Source organism: Dermacentor variabilis, chromosome 2 (genome assembly GCF_050947875.1).
Source record: "Dermacentor variabilis isolate Ectoservices chromosome 2, ASM5094787v1, whole genome shotgun sequence".
NCBI lineage: Eukaryota > Metazoa > Arthropoda > Arachnida > Ixodida > Ixodidae > Dermacentor > Dermacentor variabilis.
The window spans coordinates 107,002,029-107,023,295 of NC_134569.1; the positions used below are offsets into that span (position 1 = coordinate 107,002,029).

General features: G+C 44.3%; 1 protein-coding gene across 2 annotated transcripts in view; it reads right to left on the reverse strand.

The window, feature by feature from the left end:
- Positions 1-2,075: 2,075 nt before the first annotated feature.
- Positions 2,076-21,267, reverse strand: part of LOC142572487 (uncharacterized) — a 55,610-nt gene continuing 36,418 nt past the window's right edge. For both annotated transcript variants that reach the window (XM_075681643.1, XM_075681642.1), the window contains 4 exons: positions 16,605-16,790; positions 10,669-10,832; positions 6,461-6,506; positions 2,076-4,472 (listed from right to left, as the gene is read on the reverse strand). In XM_075681643.1, coding sequence (XP_075537758.1) covers positions 4,365-4,472; positions 6,461-6,506; positions 10,669-10,832; positions 16,605-16,790 — 504 coding nt within the window. In that variant the 3' untranslated portion in view covers positions 2,076-4,364. The remainder of the gene's footprint in view (positions 4,473-6,460; positions 6,507-10,668; positions 10,833-16,604; positions 16,791-21,267) is intronic.

Below are 21,267 nucleotides of genomic sequence, written 5' to 3' on the forward strand. Positions count from 1 at the left end.
GACATTGTCTGCCCACTGAGCACAGCTACACTGGTTACTCTTCTACAATGAAAAATTGAAGGACACAGGCTGTTCGAAGTTACCGAGGCCTGAAGAACAGTAGCGAGCAGCTTTGATACAGGTAGTCATAGTTCACCTCACATAGCTGGCAAAGTTCAAACATTTCTGTGCAAGGCCTTGTGTCAGCAGTGACTAAAACCGACAAGAGAAAATGTACTCAACTTCAGTGGCATAGTCTATTCTCCTGAGCACCATCACATTTTCCAAGTAGGTGCCTACTACGTTAGGGCCTTGACATGTGCGACTTGAATGTCACCAATTAACAAGGTTGGTCATTACGCACCTATATACGCACTTCTGAAGCATTGCACCTACATACTTTCCAACTAAAATTTTTTGTACAGCTACGAATTTGGGCTGGTTGTACGATTTTACGAATATTGCGCTAAGATTTAACGCCATTAAATGTGTTCAAACATGGTGTGCTGCAAGGTCTAAAAAAATACACGCAAAAGAAATTGCAATTGTACCTGCGCCGCTCTTATATGCTAGCACAAGATGCCATATACCGGAAAAGTACAGTTAAACTTCGATATAACGAAGTTGGTAAAATCGGCAATTCGCTTCGCTATACCGAAATTTCGTTCTATAGAAATTTGACATTTTATACAAAGTACAGTCGCCGATAGATTTTTCTTGCACAGAAAGGGGCCACATAATTTTGCGAATTAACAGGCAACTGGAAAAAGCAAATTTGAATGAGAAAACAATTGATTTTGATAAATTTGGGAGTCGGCAACGATGACACGGTTTCACGTCACATACGTCGACAATACCTTCTTGGAGTATGAATTAGGCAAAGCCAGCCACACTTTTGCATGCACTATGCCCCCGCGGCTGATAGCGTCGCCCGCATTGGGAGTTGCTATCAGGAAAAGCGCCGGCAGCGGGGAGCGAATGCTTCGTCTGCCTCTCGCTCCAACGGGTCACCGAAACTCGAGATTACGCAAGCCCCAATACTAAGCACGCGGTTAGAAAGCTTACATGGTGTCACGCCATCCCGTCATGCCCACTTTTTGCACATGCGGCAGATTACCTCTAAAGCAGGGTGCACGGCTGCGTATGTGCTCAGTCGCACTTACAGCCATGGCCGAGATGCATGCAAACATACCACCCGCACCCCCTTGTGCGCGGTTGATCGCATTACCGCGAGCCCGCTCCCCTCCCCTTCTTTCCGTTTGCTCACACGGCAAGGTGGCACTCGTGAAGCCACCACCTTTCTTGTCTCTCTCTCGCACACTTTCACTTGCACTTAAAGCACACAGTGCGTGGGGCGCAATCCTATCGCACTAGGACTTTATAGAGAACTATATACCAGCTCCCCTTCGGCAGTCGCTCTTGTCACATGGTGCACGATTTGAGAGGTGTGTTTGCAAGGAGCCACTTGTAGTTCAAACATTTGACCATCTGCATCCGCGGACATTTCCATTTGTCTCAGCATTCCTTTGCGGCGGCAGTGAAATTTTGTTATATTGAAATCACAGACAAACGCACTTCGTTATATTGAGGTTTTAAATACGTGTTCTATGGGCAAGATGTTATGAAAAGTTAAATACTTCGTTATATAGAAAATTTAGTTATACTGAAGTTCATTATATCGAGATTCAACTGTACTTGTTTCAAGCAAGTTTATTAAAGAAAGCTTTTAAAGCAGGCAGCATTTAACAGCAAAGCCGTTGAAAATGACACTTTGATGTAAAAACAATGTTTTGCTTATCAGTATCTGTTGTTCCATGTTTTCTACTGGCTATGTTGCTGCGTTTAGAAGTCACCATTAAATAAAGCGCACGTGTATCACAAAAGGCATGCGCTCAGGGCAAGCTTGAACAAAAGATGGCATGCTATTCCCCTTCATTATCATGTTCACGTGATTGTCACGAATTTTAAAGTTCATGGGTTGGCAGGTGTATTGCAGCTAAACAAGAGGCAGAGAAATGCCATTCTTTTGTACTACTACCAGACTTTTATAAAATTCAAGCGAAAAAAGATGTTCAAATGTAAAACATACTAGCACAGACAGAATAAAAGCCTCTTTATTCTCATTTGAAATGGCGTCAATCTTTCACTTCTTTACGTACATATGCTCAAGTACACATGCAGCACAAATGTACATGTATGCCGAATAAGGCGGTAAGGTTCAAAAGATGCATGCTGCAGTAACTTACTGAGCAAAAAAGCATTTCACATGTAACATACGTATATTTAAAGCTACAGAACTAACGGTATCAATGGACATGTAATTCCACAACACTTTCACTGCACATGAGTACTAACTAGTACAAATTAGCAACTAATGAATGCCTTCAGATTGACACTACTGATATAAAGAGTGTCAGGCATGCTCAAGCCTAGCACACATTAGTCAGCAATGCAATGTCAGCTACTTATTTAGGCTTCCTTAAAAATTATACATTGTGCTCATGTCAGTGTGGATATATTTAAAAAGAAAAACATGAAAAAAATACATGGGGGAATTTTTGCTTGAAGGTATGTGCCTGATACAGCACAACCTCACAGAACACTTTCACAATCTACACTCTAGTATTGTCAAGCTTTGTGACAAACATTATTTTATTTAATAGCAGGCACCTACCGATGTAGACGTTAGAGAGCGAGTATTAGACACAGTACACAAGCATGTGCATCTTTCTAAAAAAAAAAAAAAAAGTACGAATAATAATCTGGCTTTAGAAAATTTCTTAAATGCTTGTTAAATATTACATATACCCAACCACTGCACAATGCGTCAGCTATCCGGAACCAATTTATCTAGGCTTTCGCATACTTAAATTATAGCAACAGGCTATCTACCACTAATCTCCACTAACTAGCAATGCACCTCATTGTATTTCCAAACAACAGTGTTTATCAAAAGTTCTGTGCATAACTGAAGCTTTTAACACACTGCAATTTGATTTCAATAATGCGCAGCTTCCTTGCATCTTAAGCATGTAGAAGTGTTTTGGGATATGAAAAAAAAAATAAAGACAAGCAACAAAATGTGTACATCACAACTACATTAAGCATTAGCTTGTTCACTGTACAAATCTACACCACACAGCAGTTTTCTATCCATGCTACACATCGCAGACTCTTTCTTCTACTGCAACACCTTCCTTAGAAGAAAATAATTCACACAATAGTCATATTTGTGACACATATCATTCAGTCACTAGTAACAAAAGCAACCTTGTTGCAGCATCCCATGCATGGATGGAAATCGGTGGCATTCAGTAAACTGTCTGTACGGTCAAGCATAAATTCCAACAAGATGCAGCTTTGTTGCAATTAAGGTGTGCAACAGCGTTACATTACGTTTCAATGAACGGACACTCGAACATCTCTGATAAAGTGATTAACAATCAATCAAAATCTTAGAAGGAATATGAAAAATGTCGTTCCTCGTTCTGACCATAACATGTGTAGTGCAGCAGATATCCATAACCAACCATAATAATTAAACAATGCACAAGCATTCTCTCAGTGCACACTGCAACAGAAGCAACAGTCTCAACTGAAGATGGCTGCACTTATCTGAAAAGCTGGATGGACAAAAGGTGCATGTAAAACATGCTAACATTCACATCGCAGCTCTAGTATTTCAGGCTCATTTAACACGCAAGCAGCCAACTAAAGAGAACAAAGAATACACTGGCTCACCGCAGCAATGGCAGCAGGAAGAATTTCTCTTCCTTGCTTTGCAGAAGGTTCAATACAGAAGACACTTGCAGAGACAGTCAGTATGCTGCATAATGAAGGTGGTTAACTTGAACTTAACACATTAATACTGAGTGAAAAACCATGGAACTCGAGAAAATGTTCACGATCCTATAGACGAAGGCACAGCATGCTATTGCACATCTATTTTAAAAAAGAATGTGCACAGAAAACTGTGCCTTAATCCAGAAGGTAAGAATTTCAGCACATTTATAACTACGCAACATCAATTAATCAGGATGCATAACCACATACAAATGTGGGCTAGCGTGTTTCAGACAAAGACGGCGCAATTTGGCAGACACAAGAGAGCACTTAGTGCAGCGTTTTACTTGAACCAAGCAATTTTGAAGCCTATGTTTGTACTGCCAATAAAAGAATCACTGCATAGTCGACAATAGCCAAGAGTTGAAAAAGAACATGCGGCTCCAAAGAGTGCTTCCATATGCCCAAACGGAGAATTTCACACTTGACCCTCGCTTCAGAATCCAAGCTGACTGAAGAACAATCTGGCAGGTCATATCTACAAGGAGGTGATGTGCCTGAGACTCCCTTTCTGGCACATGCATGCTTGACGGCAATTGAGTCTAGCGTACTTCCTGGCCATCTGCGCAGCTCTGGACGTGGGCTATGTAGAGCGAGCGTGTTGAACAAACCTCCATGCACAGAGGACACGGCAACGTCGATTCCATTCCCTGCACACAGCATACACGGTCTCAGTTCAGAAGCAAGAGAATGCCCTGACACGATCATACAATGTGGAAACACATGCAAATAAAACTGTTAAAGTATGCACGCACGTACACACACATTGTTTGCTCACAACCTGCTGTGGTAGCTTAGTGGCTAGTCGTCGTGCTGCTGAGCTTGTGGTCTCGGGACCAATCCCGGATGCGGCTACTGCGTTTCGATGGGGGTCAAATGCAAGTACACTCGTGTACTTCGATTTAGGTGAACATCAAAGAACTCCAGGTGGTCAAAATAAATCCGGAGGGCTCCATTGCAGTGTGTCCCATATTCATACCAGAATTTACTTTTCGCACTGTTTGTTCAAATTGTTAACACACATCCCTTTTTTCACGATACTACACAAGTTATACTAAATAATAGTAACCAAATGCTGAAATTCTTGTTTGTACAGGAGTGACTTACAAATGAGCTTTACAAGCGATTTTGGGTCAGCGGTGTTCCGACACTAGATTTATGTGACATCATGGATTCTGACAGTCCCTGCTGAGGAGTAGTTGAACAGTTTCATTTATAAACAAGAACTATACTGCATTATAGAGGAACCAATAAGTCACCATTGAGAGCTTCAAGAACTTCTTTTTAGACAAAACTGGGACACATACGCATGAGAATGCTTTGAAATGTGTGGCTACAGACTGACTTACAGGCGCTGCAGTATAAGTGCAAAATTTAGACAGGGAAACATTGATTGTCATTTTCTCCACTAGTAACCGACTTTTCTTGCCAACCGAAGAGAACCTTTTTAGCTGAGCCAGTTACAATAAAATGGGACATCACAGTGTTAAGTATTCAACGAAACCCCACCTACTGTAATGTCTTGGGAGGGGAACACATTTTTTTTTTCATTACTTTCAAGCTGGAACCGGAGTGCCAATTGTACATCACAACCTTCCATGCATTTTGGTGCATTTCGACCAGTTTCGTGCAGGACAGGCTTCAAAAAGTCAGAATCGTTTTCAAGTTGTAGTTTATAGCACAGCGTAACCCTACTCTTGGTAGCCACTAGACCAGTGCCAAGTGAACGGTTCCACAATCAATTGTTAAAAGGAAATGGTGCAATGCTTTCAAGTTGGCATCATCACCAGCCTTTCATTTTTGCCCCATTTCTGGCTTGAATTTCCCACCTCACTGCAAGAGTAACCTATTTGGTACTCCAAATGAACAACTTATGTAATGGACACTAGCTAGCTTAATGCTAATCTAGCTTAACCGACCTCTCATTCCCAGGTTTGGACATTGCGAACAAACAAACGCGGCGCATAGATTGTGCTGTGGCAATCATGTTGCAGAGTATCAAATGGCTTCCCCTCATGACAACCGCTTAAACCCCTGCGCCCTTCCTTTCGAGGGAGCCCTGCTTTTTTGCTGGAGTCGAGGTCATATGCACAAATGCCTCTATGAAAGACGCACTGCCTGCAGCCTCACTGAATCTGGCACGTGACTTTGTTAACTCCTCCAACACAGAAGCGGCAATCTCACCTCTGGAAGTGCTCCATGCTGCAAAACAAAGGAGGGAAAAAAAAAAAGAAAAGCAGGGCTCGTGCCATAAATGTGGCGCAATCCCTTAGCTACAGTACAGGAGAAGGCCGGGAAGGAATGTCACTTGCAGACCCTGGTCGAGGCAAAAAGGGAGTGTGTCTACATTGGCAGTGAAGCTCTCCTTCTCGCAGCATGGCAACGTGACATCTCAATTTCTTTTATAGAATAATGAACCAATTTGGAAAAAAAAAAATTTCTTGCAGTAAAACGCACCCTAGACGATGCCTTACAACTTCCAATATATAACAAGATTGCCAATGAGGCCTGGTGCAGTGCTCTTTAGACAGATGTCTCATGCCATTGTCCCACAAAGTATATTTTTGATGCTCACATGATAAACAAACCTTTGTTGCTCAAAAATAAAACTAAATGTGTACAGAGGCAAGCTGCTCACCTGAGCATCAGCTTGCTGTGCTGATGCAGAGTTGGACTCGGAAGACCTGCATGAAAAAAAGCCATTCGCAGTTTACATGCAGACAGTGTAAAGCAGTAGGAGTGAAAACGACACTATCAATCACGCTATTCTGAAGATACTTTTTCGCAACAACGTCCAAGCATAATGCGTCAAAGGAGTGATGGGCATTCATTGACATCCCGAAATTTCCGCTGTCCGATCACAATACATGGCAGAAGCACTATACTTACCCAATTCAAATGCGCCCTCAGTTTTATAGGTTCGAGGCAAGAAAATGTGCACCCAAATCTAATGCACATTCAATTTTATAAACAAGAAAAAGCAGCTTGTCTTCTATTTTTGCAATCGGAACAAAGTGATACCCGCAAGTTTACCTCCACAGGATACAAATTTATTCATACTTAACTCTTTCTGTACCACACCCATTGGGCATCGTTAGCCTGCTAATGATGGTTTGAAACAACACTTTCGAGACCTTCTGTGCCGCTCACGGACACACTGCGCTATCAGACGTGAAGGAAGAGAACTTTTTTTTAGTTTTGTTTTCTAAGCAATTTGACTTCTTTCCTACCAGGCGGTAACTTTTGAATGCACTCGTAAGTTTTGTAATCGTCAAAGCAGAAAGCAAAAAATGGCCACCTCCACGAGCTGCACACGTGCTTTTAAAGATCGCAGGTGTCGCGATACAGCGCCTGCAGCAGACTGTATCGATGGATCAAGCAGCAGGGAGTCTTAGTAGGGAGCCTTTTTGTCAGACTTTGAAAGCAACGACGACGCAAACCAGCCTAGAACATCGGCAGCTGTAGCCTGGCATGCCCAACTGTAGTGCTTGCAGGTCAATTTTTGTAGTGAAATACATGTTAAATGAAAAATTTTGATTGAGGTAGTGCTTATTAGATGACAATCCATTTTGTATATCTCGTAATTTTTGTTGCATTTTTTTTCTTAGTACAGTAAAACCTCTTTAAACCGTACCCGCTTAAACAGTAGTTAATTTTTAAAAGTAGTAAAGTGAGATCCCCGACTCAGACTCAGTGGCCATTGAACATAATGTGTTTTGTGTCCGCATAAACCATACCACCTTATTGTGTACGTGTCGGTTATACGTAGTGTTTCTATTTTTCGGCGCGCGAACATGGCGGTGCATTGCCTCCATCGGGCGACCCGGCAGAACAACAAGCCTCAGAGGTCGGAACACCAGCCTCCAAGCGCCCTGTGCGTTTGTGCGTGAAGCCACATCAACATCAACATCACATCATTTCGGCGCCGTGCCACAGAAAGTTGTGGCGTTGTGCAAGCGAGGACTCGCGTCAAGCTGAAGCTTGGATAAAAAAAACGCAAGGTGCTCAGCATAGAAGAAAAATTAAGACATCGTTCGTGCTGTCGAACGTGAAACGAAGAAGTCAGTGCTGGCACGCGGCAGCGATCTGCTGTTGACTACGGTGTGTGGCATTTGGAATGCGAAGAAGTTGCCCGGCAGCGATGCTTAGACCGCGCAGAAATATTGGCTAGGAAGTTCGACTTTTGCCATCGTTGCTTCTGTTGTTGCCGAAGTGTAGACTAGCGACAGTGATGAGGAAAACACAGAAAGCGACAGCAAGGGCGATTCAGGCCCGACAGTGGCAGAAGCTGCGTGTTATGCCAGCCTCATGAATGCAATCGTCACGATGAGAACAGAACCCCGCAATGAAAAAGGCGCCCCGCGACTTCTGAAGCGCTACCACGCGCGTGCACGGAGAATACGTAACGCCAATGAGGAATCTGCCATGCGAGTGTTTGCCAAAGGAGCTGGCTGAAAAGTTGGTACGCAGCTTCAGTAAGTTTAAGGCCGCTGTCGTCGCTGCTAGGCCGCCGCGGCATCAAACGAAAATAACACTTTTGTCGCGCAATGTGAATAAATACTGTATGTTTTTTTACCCTTTTATCGCACTCTCACCGAGTTCCGTGTTCCGTTTTTGACAGGTAAGTGGGCGATCTCTTGCTATTTCGGTTAAACAATAATACCATTTAGTACTTACTTTTTCCGAGCTCCAGTCAACTACCGTTTAACGAGGTTTCACTGTAGATACAAGCAGGTCGTTTTAAACTTTGTTCAATTTTATCCCACAATCTCGATTCCGGCAATTTATATCTTTTTTTATGACATACATCTTGTTAATAAAACTAATATCTGTTAATAAAATGTTTATGCATTACATAAAATATTGAGTGCAGTAGTTCCTTCAAAAAAAAAAAAAATCTGGCTTAACCTGCAAAAAATACCTATTTTTCCGATGGTAGGGAAGAGTTAAAGGCCATTACATAAAATTTTAGATCTTGAATTTTATTTTGCATGTCAAGCCATACAAGTCTCCAAGGCAACCAGCAAAACTTGAGCCCATTCAGTACAGTAGAAAATGCGTATTTGCATATTATAATATAGGAGTTGCTGTACAGCAGTCTGCTGGATTTTGGATTCTGCAGGAAAATGGCCGGTCCCGCCACTTTTTTGTCGCTTTGTCTATGTCTGCCTCTTGATTTTTTTTTCCCTTTTTCAAGTTTGCTGGCATTCTCCTAGTATAAACATGTACCAACTAGCCCAACAAGCCACTCTTATGAGCAGTTACAATGATAAACTGGGAATAGCTGGACGACCATGTGATGACCCCTCTAAAGGTTATCGTCACTGCCACAGAGTTCTTTAGAGCAGCCTGGATTAGATATTTTTCTCCGTGCAGTTCACTGCATTTGATATTCCGTATACGGTTGAACCCGACTACATCGAACCCATTTACATAAAATTATTCTATATATCGAACAATTTCTGGACACGGTTTAGTTACAATGAGTATATATAGCAAAACTTACGCTTACATCGAACAAAAATAGCAGCAAACACTTCAAATGCACTTAGGTTTTGTATTCAATTATACCATGCAGACAATTTTCAGATCTATTAATTGGGAAAGAAGGTATGTCAGAATCAGGTACGTACAATACATTGTGAAAGTAGTGTTCACAGGGTCTGCACGCACCTAGAGGTGGTTATGATGATTAATGAAGTTGAATGGCACAAAGGCTACTACGACACTTGTTGCACAAGAGGTAAACAAATGTTTTGAGTATAAGAATATCACAGCCTCCTCTATAGGTCATGAACAATACAAACAGAGCTGCCACTATATGTAGTCACATTTCATTCATAGAAGCACCGGCGAGTACGACCGGCAGCCTTCAATCGACAATGTTGACATACAGACATTGGCTTCGCACCGTGTTCCAACTTTCTCCTTCTTGTGTGTGCACCATACAACACTTCAAATCGCTATGGCCAGAACTGAACTACAAAAGCAGTTTTCTTCGTCCCAATTACTTATCACTTAGTTCAAGTCGATCAGTAGTCAGTCCATGAACTTGTCTGCTGAGATGGGCCTAACCTTCACTAACGATACCACAGCCTCAAACTCGGTTTGAACAGCTGGCAAGAGTTGAAAATTATACATTTCAACTTCAGAAGTACATTTTAGTCCACTTTAAGTGCGAATAAATATAGGGTGTCCCAGCTAACATTAGCCAAGCTCAAAAAAATTTAAAAATAATAATAAATAAAACAGGGTCTGCCAACCAAGCATCGAAGGTCTCGTAGTCATATCTAGCACTGCATTTTTTTTAACTTTTATTTTTTTGACACCTTGATTAACGTTAGCTGGGACAGTCAGCATATATAGTACAAGGACAAATGCTGCAGCAATCGTGTTTTCTGTGTGATGTTTTCGCTCAGCGGTTGATTTCAAGTAGGTTGGCCATTGGTTTCACCCATCCCTCTGCAGCCGGAACAACAATGCTGCATACAACAGGCCTTCGGCAACGTTATACTAGATCCTGAGGACCATTTGAACTTCTCTGCACAAGCTTAAAGGCAGAAAGAGTGTGTAAAAATGCTAAAAAAAAAAATCACACTAACACATCAGCCAGCCACTGCGCCGCTTGCCAAGCGCACCGCCCATCGACGTGCCTCTGCTGAAACAGCGCCACCGCCACATGGCCACTGTTGGCAGTGTATTAAGCTCATGCATAGCATGACGGAGAAGCTTAAAAGTAAAAAAAAAAAAAGGTAAAAAAGTATCAAAGGACTCCGGTACCACCTACAGGTATGATTGTCTTAACTAATACACTGCACTGTTTCTTCCAAAAGCATTGTGCCTTACCTCTGGTTGCTGCTGTGACTACTCCTCTGCTCTGATGGCGGCTCCTGCAGGGCGGTGATCTGCTCACGGAGCTCCTCAATGGTGTTCAAATGCTGCTGCACTGTTGTCTCCAGTTGGCGGCGCAGGTTTCGCTCTGTATCGTAGTCCGTGCGGTACACCTCCACCTGCGGACACACGAAATAGGGATATTCGTTTGCGTAATACACATGTGACAGCTGCTTGAATGACCCTGCCACATGATTATCATCAGCCTTCATGTCTACCCATGTATTTAACCCGGGGAAACTTCAGGTCTCTGAATAACTTGGATCCTGTGAGGGACACAGTGAAAATTCAGTAATGAAATGCAGTGATGTCGGCCAGAATGTGTACAGTGGCTCACATGCTACTATGCATGGAAAAGGGAGATGAAGGGTTTAAAGGCCCGAGGAAAGAGAGAGGGCAAGAAAAAATAGAGGAAACAAAGAAAAGAAGGAACAAAAAGGATGACTTCATATTTATGTTTAAAATGAAGGCAATGTCAAAATAAGTTCAGTCATTCTGATGTGCATAAAGAATTTCCTGATTTTATTAAGCAAGTAAATGTTCTGAAGATGAGGCAATTGTGAGTTACACACTGAGCATTGTACTTGCTGCTAGTAGAAGGTCAGAAAGATTTGACCCTTTCCATACCACAGGAAATGACAAAAACTGTACCATGTTCCCAAGAAATGTGGTGCACAGGTAAGCCATGTTTCCAGTGCAAGCATTCAAGCACCTGAACGTTAAGAGAGCTCAAAAGGCCACGCACAACATTGTCCAGGCACAGTATTCTTTGCTACAGTATTGGCGGAGTACCTGGGAGGTAAAATCTGACTGGTAATCTGAGGTCTTAAGTTTGAGTCCTCACGGAGCAATGCAACTTTCTAAACTTCCTTCATGAAATTCTGGCAAAGCACCTTGGGATTCCAGTAATGGACACCAGCTGCCCTGGCACACATCAGTGCCACTAGGAGAATAAGCCCAGAACAGCTATCACTGCAAACAAAGTCTTACGTTAATTCTCTCAGATTCACGTTAACGTGGGAGTATTAAAGGGTCCCTGAAACAGTTCGGACAAATTTTGTAGACACGTAGGGTACAGCTACAGTAAATCATTCCCACCACAATTTCTGTCAAGCATCTCATATTAAGAGAGCTACAGATGATTACAAGTTACCCTCCTCCTTAGCCATGCACTTCCTCCTCAACTTGTTTGCCGTGTGATCCGGGCTAAGCTCCGCCTTCACTGGCTCTTCGTCATGATGGGACGCCACATCATCTACTTCTGGTTGTCTTGGGACCAGTGTGCAAAGTCTTTCCAACCTCTTCGCCAGTTGCCTAGCAGTTGATCACAAGCGAGAGCCATCGAAGCAGCATGCATTGCTAGCATTCTGTTGCAGCACCAAGCTATCCGATATTCCAGAATCCACAGGCAAGCTGGGTGTTTCAACAGATGGGTGGAAGCATAAATTAAAGCCCCTCCATATTGCTATTGCTGTGAGGAAGGAGCTTTGGCGTAGACGTATGTGAGCAGCCCGATCGTTCTGCACGGTCCAGCCACCTGGTGACACAGAGCTTAACCAGCAAAGAGCTAATATTGCTCTAACCAAGTGTAAAACATTTTAAACATTTAGAAAAACAATGTGTTCACGATTACGCTACTGCCAAAAATCTACACCAGCAGCAAAGTTGAATACACTTCATTACTGCTATATTAGTTCTGTGTTTGGTTGAGCTCTGTGGCACTAGGTGACTGCACTGCGCAGACCGTTGACGTTTGCACCTCTCCTCACGCCATGAAACATCCAAACTCAGTCCGCTTGCGCTTGTGTTTACCTGAATACTAGACACGTGAAACACTATGGTGGTAGCAATCCTCCGGCATAAAGTCACGGCTGCAAACACGTAAATCCTGGCGCCCTTCAAATATCGACAGTCCGATGAACTGTAACCACTCCAATAGTCTGCTGCCTTGCTGATGTACACGATGTCACAGCTTGACATGTTGCCATTTGTTACGTTTGCAGCCCACAATCTTGCAAAAAGAAAGATTGAGACCAACACTGACAATGGAGCTCTCGTCAACACGGAGTATGTTGTAACACAAGCAGACGACACTTGCTGTGACGGAAGTCTTGAGTGTAGTGATAATTTGTCCTCGTGCATTCTCTTTCTGTTACTTTCTATCTATCACAAACAGCATTTGTTTGCCATAAAGTTGGAAAATTACCGAGGACACACCCTGGGCATCCAATCGGACAGCTCGCTCTACTGGCGCAATATGGTCACCTCGCGTCACCTGGTTAGGAGCGGCTGAAAACTCAGTTGAGGCCTGCTGTGATCAGTGGCAATGTATCTTTTTAAAACGTTATAATAAATTACACGCCTTACGAGGAGCACATCGATGCGTCAATTAAGGGGGGACGTGGGTCTTAAAAACTGAAAATTGCAAAAAAGGAAATCAAATTTTTTGAAACTACTTGTTTTGGCACCTGTAATGCCTTATCTACACAGTATCAAAACGATTTGCCCGGAAACACGCCCTAAGCATAAAAAAAAAGTTATTTTGTCAGTGTGGACGGTGAGAAACGACCCCAAAATCATGCAGAAACACCGTAGTTCATGTAGCTATTTCTTGTCTTTCCCGCCGCTGAGCGCCGCCATCTTGGTATCGTCCGAAAGCTCAAACTTCCGCCTTTCAGTTCCTCGCATCTTCGCCGACAATGGTCGCATAGAAAAAGCGAAAACGTAAAACAATCAGGGGTCGATCTAACGAAGTTGACAATGCATGCGGCCCTCCTATTGGGTCAGTGCGCCAATGCACTGAAAGGCACCTTCTGATTGGCTGTTGTTATAGTAACTAGGCCTAGCAGACGAGCTTGTCTGCTAGGCCTGGCAGTGGGTCGCTTTGAAAACCGCTGATAATCCGTTTCTTAGTTCATTGTATTCGGAACATAAGCGAAAAATGGACGCTCTCTTTAAAAAAAAAAACGAAAAAAAGAAAATTTGAAACCAAATACGTGTCACGAAAAGCGAAGCGCAAGCCATCTCTGCTTCCTATGGCAAGAATGAGGAGGCAGTTATCCCAAGGTTTAGACGAGCTGCCAAGATTCAGCTGGAGATAAGTCCCTGCGTCGCGCAATCTCATACCACATTGGCAATAATGCAGCAGCGAAGCAAACCATTGCCCACTGTCCTAGCATGTACGTTTACTTTGGAGACCGTAGACGATGTGCCGATGCCTATTCCCGTGCCTCTCGCACGTACACGGATTCGTGCTGGTGCCTTCCAGATTTTGTTAGGAGGCTATACGTGTGCCTAATAGCAGAAGATTTTAGCATTTTTAATTATATTGTAATTATTATTTCCCGGTTTTGAAGCTTGAAATTTATATTTTCCCAGTTTTCTTTCAAGTTTTCTTGTTTTTCTAAAGTATAGCTTTCTTAAAGTCTCAAATGTTGGGGTCAGCAGTGTGTCCCTTCTACTCATTCAATTATCGCCATTTTTTTTCCTGAATGCAGGCAAGTCAGAGAGTGCACAAAAACTATGATATGGTGTCTTAGGACACTGAAATATTTTGAAATCCTGTAGAAATCACCAACAAGAATTCACATTTGTAAAGCTACATGCAACTACAGAATTTCATAACTGGCTAAAGTACAGGTACAAACACCCAAGTGCTAACTTGCAGTACAGTCAACGACCGATTTTTCGGACCCTCTAGGGAACGTAAAAACGTCCGAAAATTCAGGCAGTCCGAAAAAATGAATGCATGCAAAAAACGCACTTTTTTCTTTTTTTCTCGGATCTAGAGGTAAAGGGCGAACTACCAGGCTTCCGAAACCCTGCCAAAGCATCAGTGAAGTGGCTATAAAAAGAGGCGTTCAAAAACTGTATGTAGCCGACTGCCGGTTTATTATGTACATGTGCATCGTCGGGCAGCCGGTGTTATTGCTGCAGTGGCTTGAAGAACTTGTTGATTGTTGTTTGGACGGCATTAACGGTTGCATGCGATCATATTCGCCTCGATCTGAGCAAGGGTCATGTCAGCACTGTACACCGATGAAAGAGTCAACAGTGCTCGCATCAACTTGGCTCTTGTAGGCGGCGCAGGCATTGGCTCCTCATTTTCAACATCGGAGTCTTCTGAATCCCCCACAACCTGACGGACTATTTCCTCGTCAGTCAGTTCTGCGCAGAAGTCGAGCTCGTTGTCAGCGTCAACAAACTGTTCAAAAGTTACTTCTGCGGGTATGGAAACCCCAGCAGAGCGGAGCCGATGCCAAACTCCTCGCTCACGTCAGCCTGCGATCAGCTGCTCACGACTTGCTTAATAATGGCGGCTTTCTTCTCCATCGTTAACCGACAATACTGCTTTCCAGGCTTCGATGCCATCGGCGAGGACCACGAAGACGGAGTGGGGGCCATCGAAGGCAAGCGAAATCCTGAAGTTGCGAAAAGCGGAGTTCGCTGACGAGCGTCGAAGCACCTAGGCTTACGTCGCAGAACACACTTGACACAACAGCACAATCACACACCACGCTAGCCAAAACATGGCCTGAGCAAACCAACGAAATGGCGCCGCTCCGGAAACTCCGCCGGAGGCGGAAGTGCGGCGATAACATAGCCAGCGTGGCCAGACCAAATCGGTGTATGACGGCTAGATTCGGCTAGTTGTGGTTCAAAGCGGTGATATGCTTCGGCTGCAAGTCGATTTCCTTCGCAAGGGCACTGCGCGAGGAGCCAAAAGACCTTCCGTCGCGTCAAAAAGTCCGGAAAATTGGAAGGGGGGGGGATTCGAGCATCCGAAACTTCAAATGTCCTTATACATTGATTCTATGGGGCTCGTGGCAGTGCCGCGAAGACGTCCGAAATATCAGGCATGTCCGAAAATTTGGGTGTCCGAAAATTCAGTCATTGACTGTATTTGAACATCCAGGAACATGCCTGCTTACTTTTAGCTGTCCTGTTGCAGTACATTTTTTGCAAGTCACATGCCTAATTTTTAATGCAAGAAAAAGTGTAACCACATTTTTTTATTGACTTTAGAAAAAGCTTAATTGCATATTTGTAAGCAGCACCTCAGATTAGATGTGTCCTGAAAGTTGCATGGTTCAAGAGCATTGCATGAATACAAAACCAACCAATCACGAGGCTCCGTTTCAGTAGCAGTTCCGTTCAAGGGGCGACGCTTGAAAGTGAAAACTTGAAACTGACTTCCTGGATGCGTTTTTTCATCAAGTGCCTTTGCCTTATGAAAGGTTTGATAGTTTTCATGAATCAATTTCAGTAAATTTGGTGTTCTTGTGCTCAGCGACACCTGGGTAACATGCTAGAGCCTAAAGGTTTTTCATATGTTCAATGGACAAAAGAGGTAGTGGCAGTAAAACTTTAAATGCAATTTTCTCAGCTTTCTTTTTTTCGTCAAGTGCTTTTGCCTTACGGAAGTTTTGATAATGTTTGCATCAGCTGATTTCAGTGAACTAGGCATCATTTTTTTAGTAGTATCCCAGCTACATCCTAAAGCTTCCCGCTTTTTCTTAAATGCGATAGATTATTAATTAGATCAAATGAAATCTAACCACTGCCACATCGTTCTTTCTTCCCAACTTTGGTATTTATTTGTGATAATCACAATTACTTTATTGGCATTTGCTTAGCTTTACGATGTGCAGTGAGCCTTTGAAAATGTCTGCATATTCTCAAGAACACTTTATTATTATGTGAGATTACTACAAAGGCCCATAAGAAATGACCTAATTAGGACTATGGTATTCTGTCATATATTTTCTTCCAAGAGAGATATTTGAAATCTAAGTAGATTTGTACAAAATCATCAATATTGTTTCAGGGTCCCTTTAACATTGAGCCAGCTTGAAATCGATTGCACACCAAAAATTGTCGCCATTTCCTACCTGTGCTTGGAGAGGAGCCAGCATCTCCAGGTCCTTCCTGAGTCGCTCCACCTCTTGCCGGAGTACCTCGACCTGGCTCTCACGTTCGGCCAGTTCTTGTGCCTGCCTCTCGGAATGGCGGCGCAACTTCTCCGCATCACGCCATGCAGCCGCGCCGGACTGCTGTTCCACACGCACAAATGTCCGCTGCATGTCGTCAAAAGTTTCCCTGTGAACACTCAATGCACTGAGCACTCAAAAGACAATTTTTTTACTCTTAGCAGGCTGGTGTGCCTCAGAGGCTTTTCTTTTAGTTCATGTGCAAGTTCATTTTACTCTTGGGTGCAACTTGTGGCCACATTACAGGTGGATCATTCTTAGGGATACTTTCACTTTTGCATGCCGTGGTGTGCAGCCCTATGTGCCTCGCTGCAGCAATGAGCTTAGCATACCATCAATGCGCTAGACCAGCATGCAATGTGAAAATACCGCTGACAAGTCCCATGCTAGTTGTTTAATGTACCATTGCCCACTGAATTAGTGAATGAATTAGGAGTGTGCAAATACCAAATACAGTAAAACCTCGTTGATACAATACAATTACGTCCATTTTCCCGGCGCCAACGTTAGCAATTGAGAACACACATACAAAAAAAAAAAAAAAGAGTTACACTCATTTCTTACTGCTTCATACTTTCCCAGGAAACAAGATTTTTCGGCACCAACGTTCAGTATGTCGCCAAACTGCGATCGTATGATACGTTCTCCGACCGCTAGATCCCACGTAAACAAGAAAATGCGCGAGGCACATGTGATCGTGAACAGTATACAGTAAAACCTCATTAAACCGTACCCACTTAAACAGTAGTATCGTTTTAAAAGTAGTAAAGTTAAATCTCCGACTCAGTGACCATTGAATATAATGTGTTTTGTATCCGCATAAACTGTACCAGCTTATTGCATACGTATCGGTTAACACGTAGTGTTTCCACTTCTCGTCGTGCAAGCACGGTGGTGTCATCTCCATCGGGCGGCCCGGCAGAACATGCCTCAGAGATCAGAACAACGACCTCCAAGCACGCTGTACGTGAAGCCACATCAACATCAACATCATTTCGACGCCGTGCCAGAAAGCTAAGACAGCGTTGTGGCGTCGTGCAAACAAGGACTTGCGTCATGCTGAAGCTCGGATAAAAAAGATGCCGGGTGCTCAGCACAAAGTGGCTGCATTCGGAGAATTTGACTGATGCTATTTAATAGCCCGTATCCAACAGCACTCTCCACTTCCGTCTGTCGTGCAGATTGGCATGTGTAGCACATGACAAAGTGGTGACACAGGATTTTGAACAAAGGTACAAACACATTTATTGTCTTGATCGGTGGTCATTGTGACGAAAGGTAGGTACCGTATTTACACGATTGTAAGTCGACCCCTTTTTTAAAATTTGAAAGTCTGAAGTTGGGGGGTCGACTTACAATTGAAACCAAAACATGGCCCCGCCAAAAAAAGCGATACCAACGAGAGCTACAACGTAGTTACAATTTTATGTTTGCTCTATGGCCCTACCCGTATCTTTTCGCTATCCCGCGTGTTTGTTCGCTTTTCGGAAGGGTTTTTCAACATTTTTGAGAGTCTTAAAGTGCATGCAACACTCATGGGGGGGTGTCGATAGTTGATAGAAGCGCCGCTGTTCCAATTTGCGGCGGCACCCTCAGAACGGCGGCGCTTGCGGGGAGTATCGGTAGTTTATGGAAGAGCAGACACCGCTCGCGGGTTTCTCTTTCTCTGTTTAAAGGCATTAGTATTGGTTTGACCAACTTTTTGACGCACTCCACTTGACTGCCGGCTACGTGCTACTTCTATGCTTCCCCAGTCGTCATGAGTGCTGCAAGCCCACTAATCGTTCAGCACTCGTTCACAGCAGCGTTCAAGAGGGCTGCCATCCTTTACGCCGAAGAAACAAATCACTGCGCAGCGGGCCGCAATTTCGATGTTTCTAACCAGGTAGTGCGAGAGTGGCGACTGCAGCGAAGCGAAATTTTCACCCTGTGGCGGCAAGTGAGAAATTTCCCACATGCCAAAGTCTGGACGCTTTCTGGAGCTGTAGGCTAAGCTTGCGGCGTACGTTGCTGAAATGCGTGATCGGTCCCTGCCATTGAAGTGCGACGTGGTCATGAAACAAGCCCGGACCTTCGCCTTAATTTTAAAGGGCCCCTGAAACGGTTCGGACAAATTTTGTAGACGCGTAGGGTTCAGCTTAAGTAGAACATTCGCACCACAATTTAAATGAAGCGTTACGTATTAAAGGAGCTACAAGCGATTAGAAGTTACCCTCCTCCCTAGCCATGCTTTTCCTCCTCAACTCGTTCGCCTAGCGAGTGGGGATAAGCTCCGCCTTCACTGGTTCAGCGCCACGATGCGACGTCACATCGTCCACTTCCGGTTGTTTTGGAGCCCGCCCCCGCCCGCGCGAGACCTCTCCGCTAGCCGCTTGGCCGTAAACTCCAAGCGAGAGCTATCGAAGCAGCGTGCGTTGCGAGCATTCTGTCGTAGCGCCGAACATGTCTGGTATTCCGTTAACTACACACGCGGTAACCACAGGCAAGCTGGTCATTTCGGCAAATGACTGGAGGCATAAACTCAAGCTGATGAAGATACTTTAGCGTAGACGTACGTGAGCGGCCTGATCGGTCTGCACGGTCCATACACTTGTTGGCGCAGCGCTTAACCAGCCAAACACAGCGCTAATGTTGCTCTAACCAAGTGTAAAACATTTTAAACATTTATAAAAACAACGTGTTGATGATTACACTCCTGCGAAAAATACACACCAGCAACAAAGAAGAATACACTTCGTTGCTGCTACTGTGTATGGTTGAGCTCTCTGCCACCAGGTGGCTGCACCGTGCAGACCATTCACATTTGCCCTGCTCATCTCATGGGTCATCCCGTTACGGCACAGTCAAGCGGCCAAACTCTGTCCCCTTGCGCTTGCGTTGGCCCTAATACCGGACTCGCGAAACGCTATTGCGTTAGTAATCTGCCGGTGTAAAGTGACGGCCACAAACGCGCAAATCCTGGCGCCGATCGGATGGCGGCAGTCCGATGCCCAGCAGCCAGTTCGCTCGTACGCTGCCTTGCAGAGGGACACGATGTCGCAGCTTGACACATTGCCACTCGCTACGTTTGCAGTCCACAAGGCAACAAAGTCGAATCATAGTGCTCGCGAAAAGACTGAAACCGATTCTGACCGCGGAGCTCTCGTCAAAATGGAGTACGTTGTAACACAAGCAGACGACACTTGCTGTGTGCCGGAAGTGCTCAAGTGTACTAAAAAATTATTCTTGTGCATTCTCTTTATGTTACTTTCCTTTCATAAAAACAAATTAGCTAACATTCCAACAATTATGAAGATAATTTGTTTACCATAAAGTTGGAAAAATTATCGATCACGCGCCCTTGTCAGCCAATCGGATAGCTCGCCCCACTGACGTCGTATGGGTGATTTCGGTCATATGGGTAGGGGCGGCTTAAAATTTCGCCGAGCACTGTGCTGCGATCGGCAGCGATGTGCTTCTTTAAAACCTTATAATAAATTACACGCTTTACGCGGGGAACTTAGACGTGTCAATTAATGATCAGAAGGACCTACTCTAACGACTCAGTACGTTTGTAGAAAATCGTCAAAAGCGTTTCAGGGTCCCTTTAAGGTTCTGCTCCGCCGTGAGTACAACGAGTGGCTGGCGGCAGAAGACTGCGAAATTACGCCAACCGGACCTGTCAAAAGAGCCTCCCTGACGGCTGCGTGTGGTTGGGTGCATTTGGCGTGGGCTGCTGTTCTGCAAGATGTCCTGGTGCGGTCGTTTGCCAAATTTGAAATTTCGCTGGACCACGACGCGCTGTGGGACCGCAGCAACGATGACCATGGCAGCACTAGTGAAGACGAGTAGTCCAGTGACCATGTCAGCTACTAATAAATTTTCGTTATCGAATGCGCCCTCGGTTTTTTTTTTTTTTTTCGGTCAAGCGATATGGGGGGGTCGACTTACATTCGAGTCGACTTACAATCGTGTAAATACGGTACGCACACATTTATTTTTATACATTCATTATATACATTTGTGTTTTCATTTCGCGATATAATGAAGCAAAGAATTTGCCTTCGAAATCACCGCACCGACTGGCAGTGGGCCAGTGCCGTCAGCACCTCGGCAGAGGGAGGATCAGCGGCATTGAAGCCAGCCGTGGAAGAAGACGATGACAAAGGCGCAAATGATATAATGAGGTAAAGAATTTGAGATCGAAATCACTGCACCAACTGGAAGTAGGCCAATACCATCAGTGCCTTCACAGAGGGAGGGGCAGTATGGTAACGCTGGCATGATGAGTGCCATCGGAGCTAGCTGTGGAAGACGACAACAAAGGCGCAAGCAGTGGCACGAGCGCGAGGGGCAACATGAAAATGCTGGCATGATGAGGGGGTATCGGACCAGGCTGTGGAAGAAGTGACCATGACGAACTTGTGGGCTGTGGCACAAGCGCATTCATGCGGTTGCACTGAGGGGCGCCAAAAAGCCAGCTGTGGAAGAAGATGACGACAAGCAAGCGAGCAGTGGCACAAGCCATTGCTGATGATGATAGTTTTTTCTGGCGCACATGAAAACTCCACGGAAACCCTAGCTA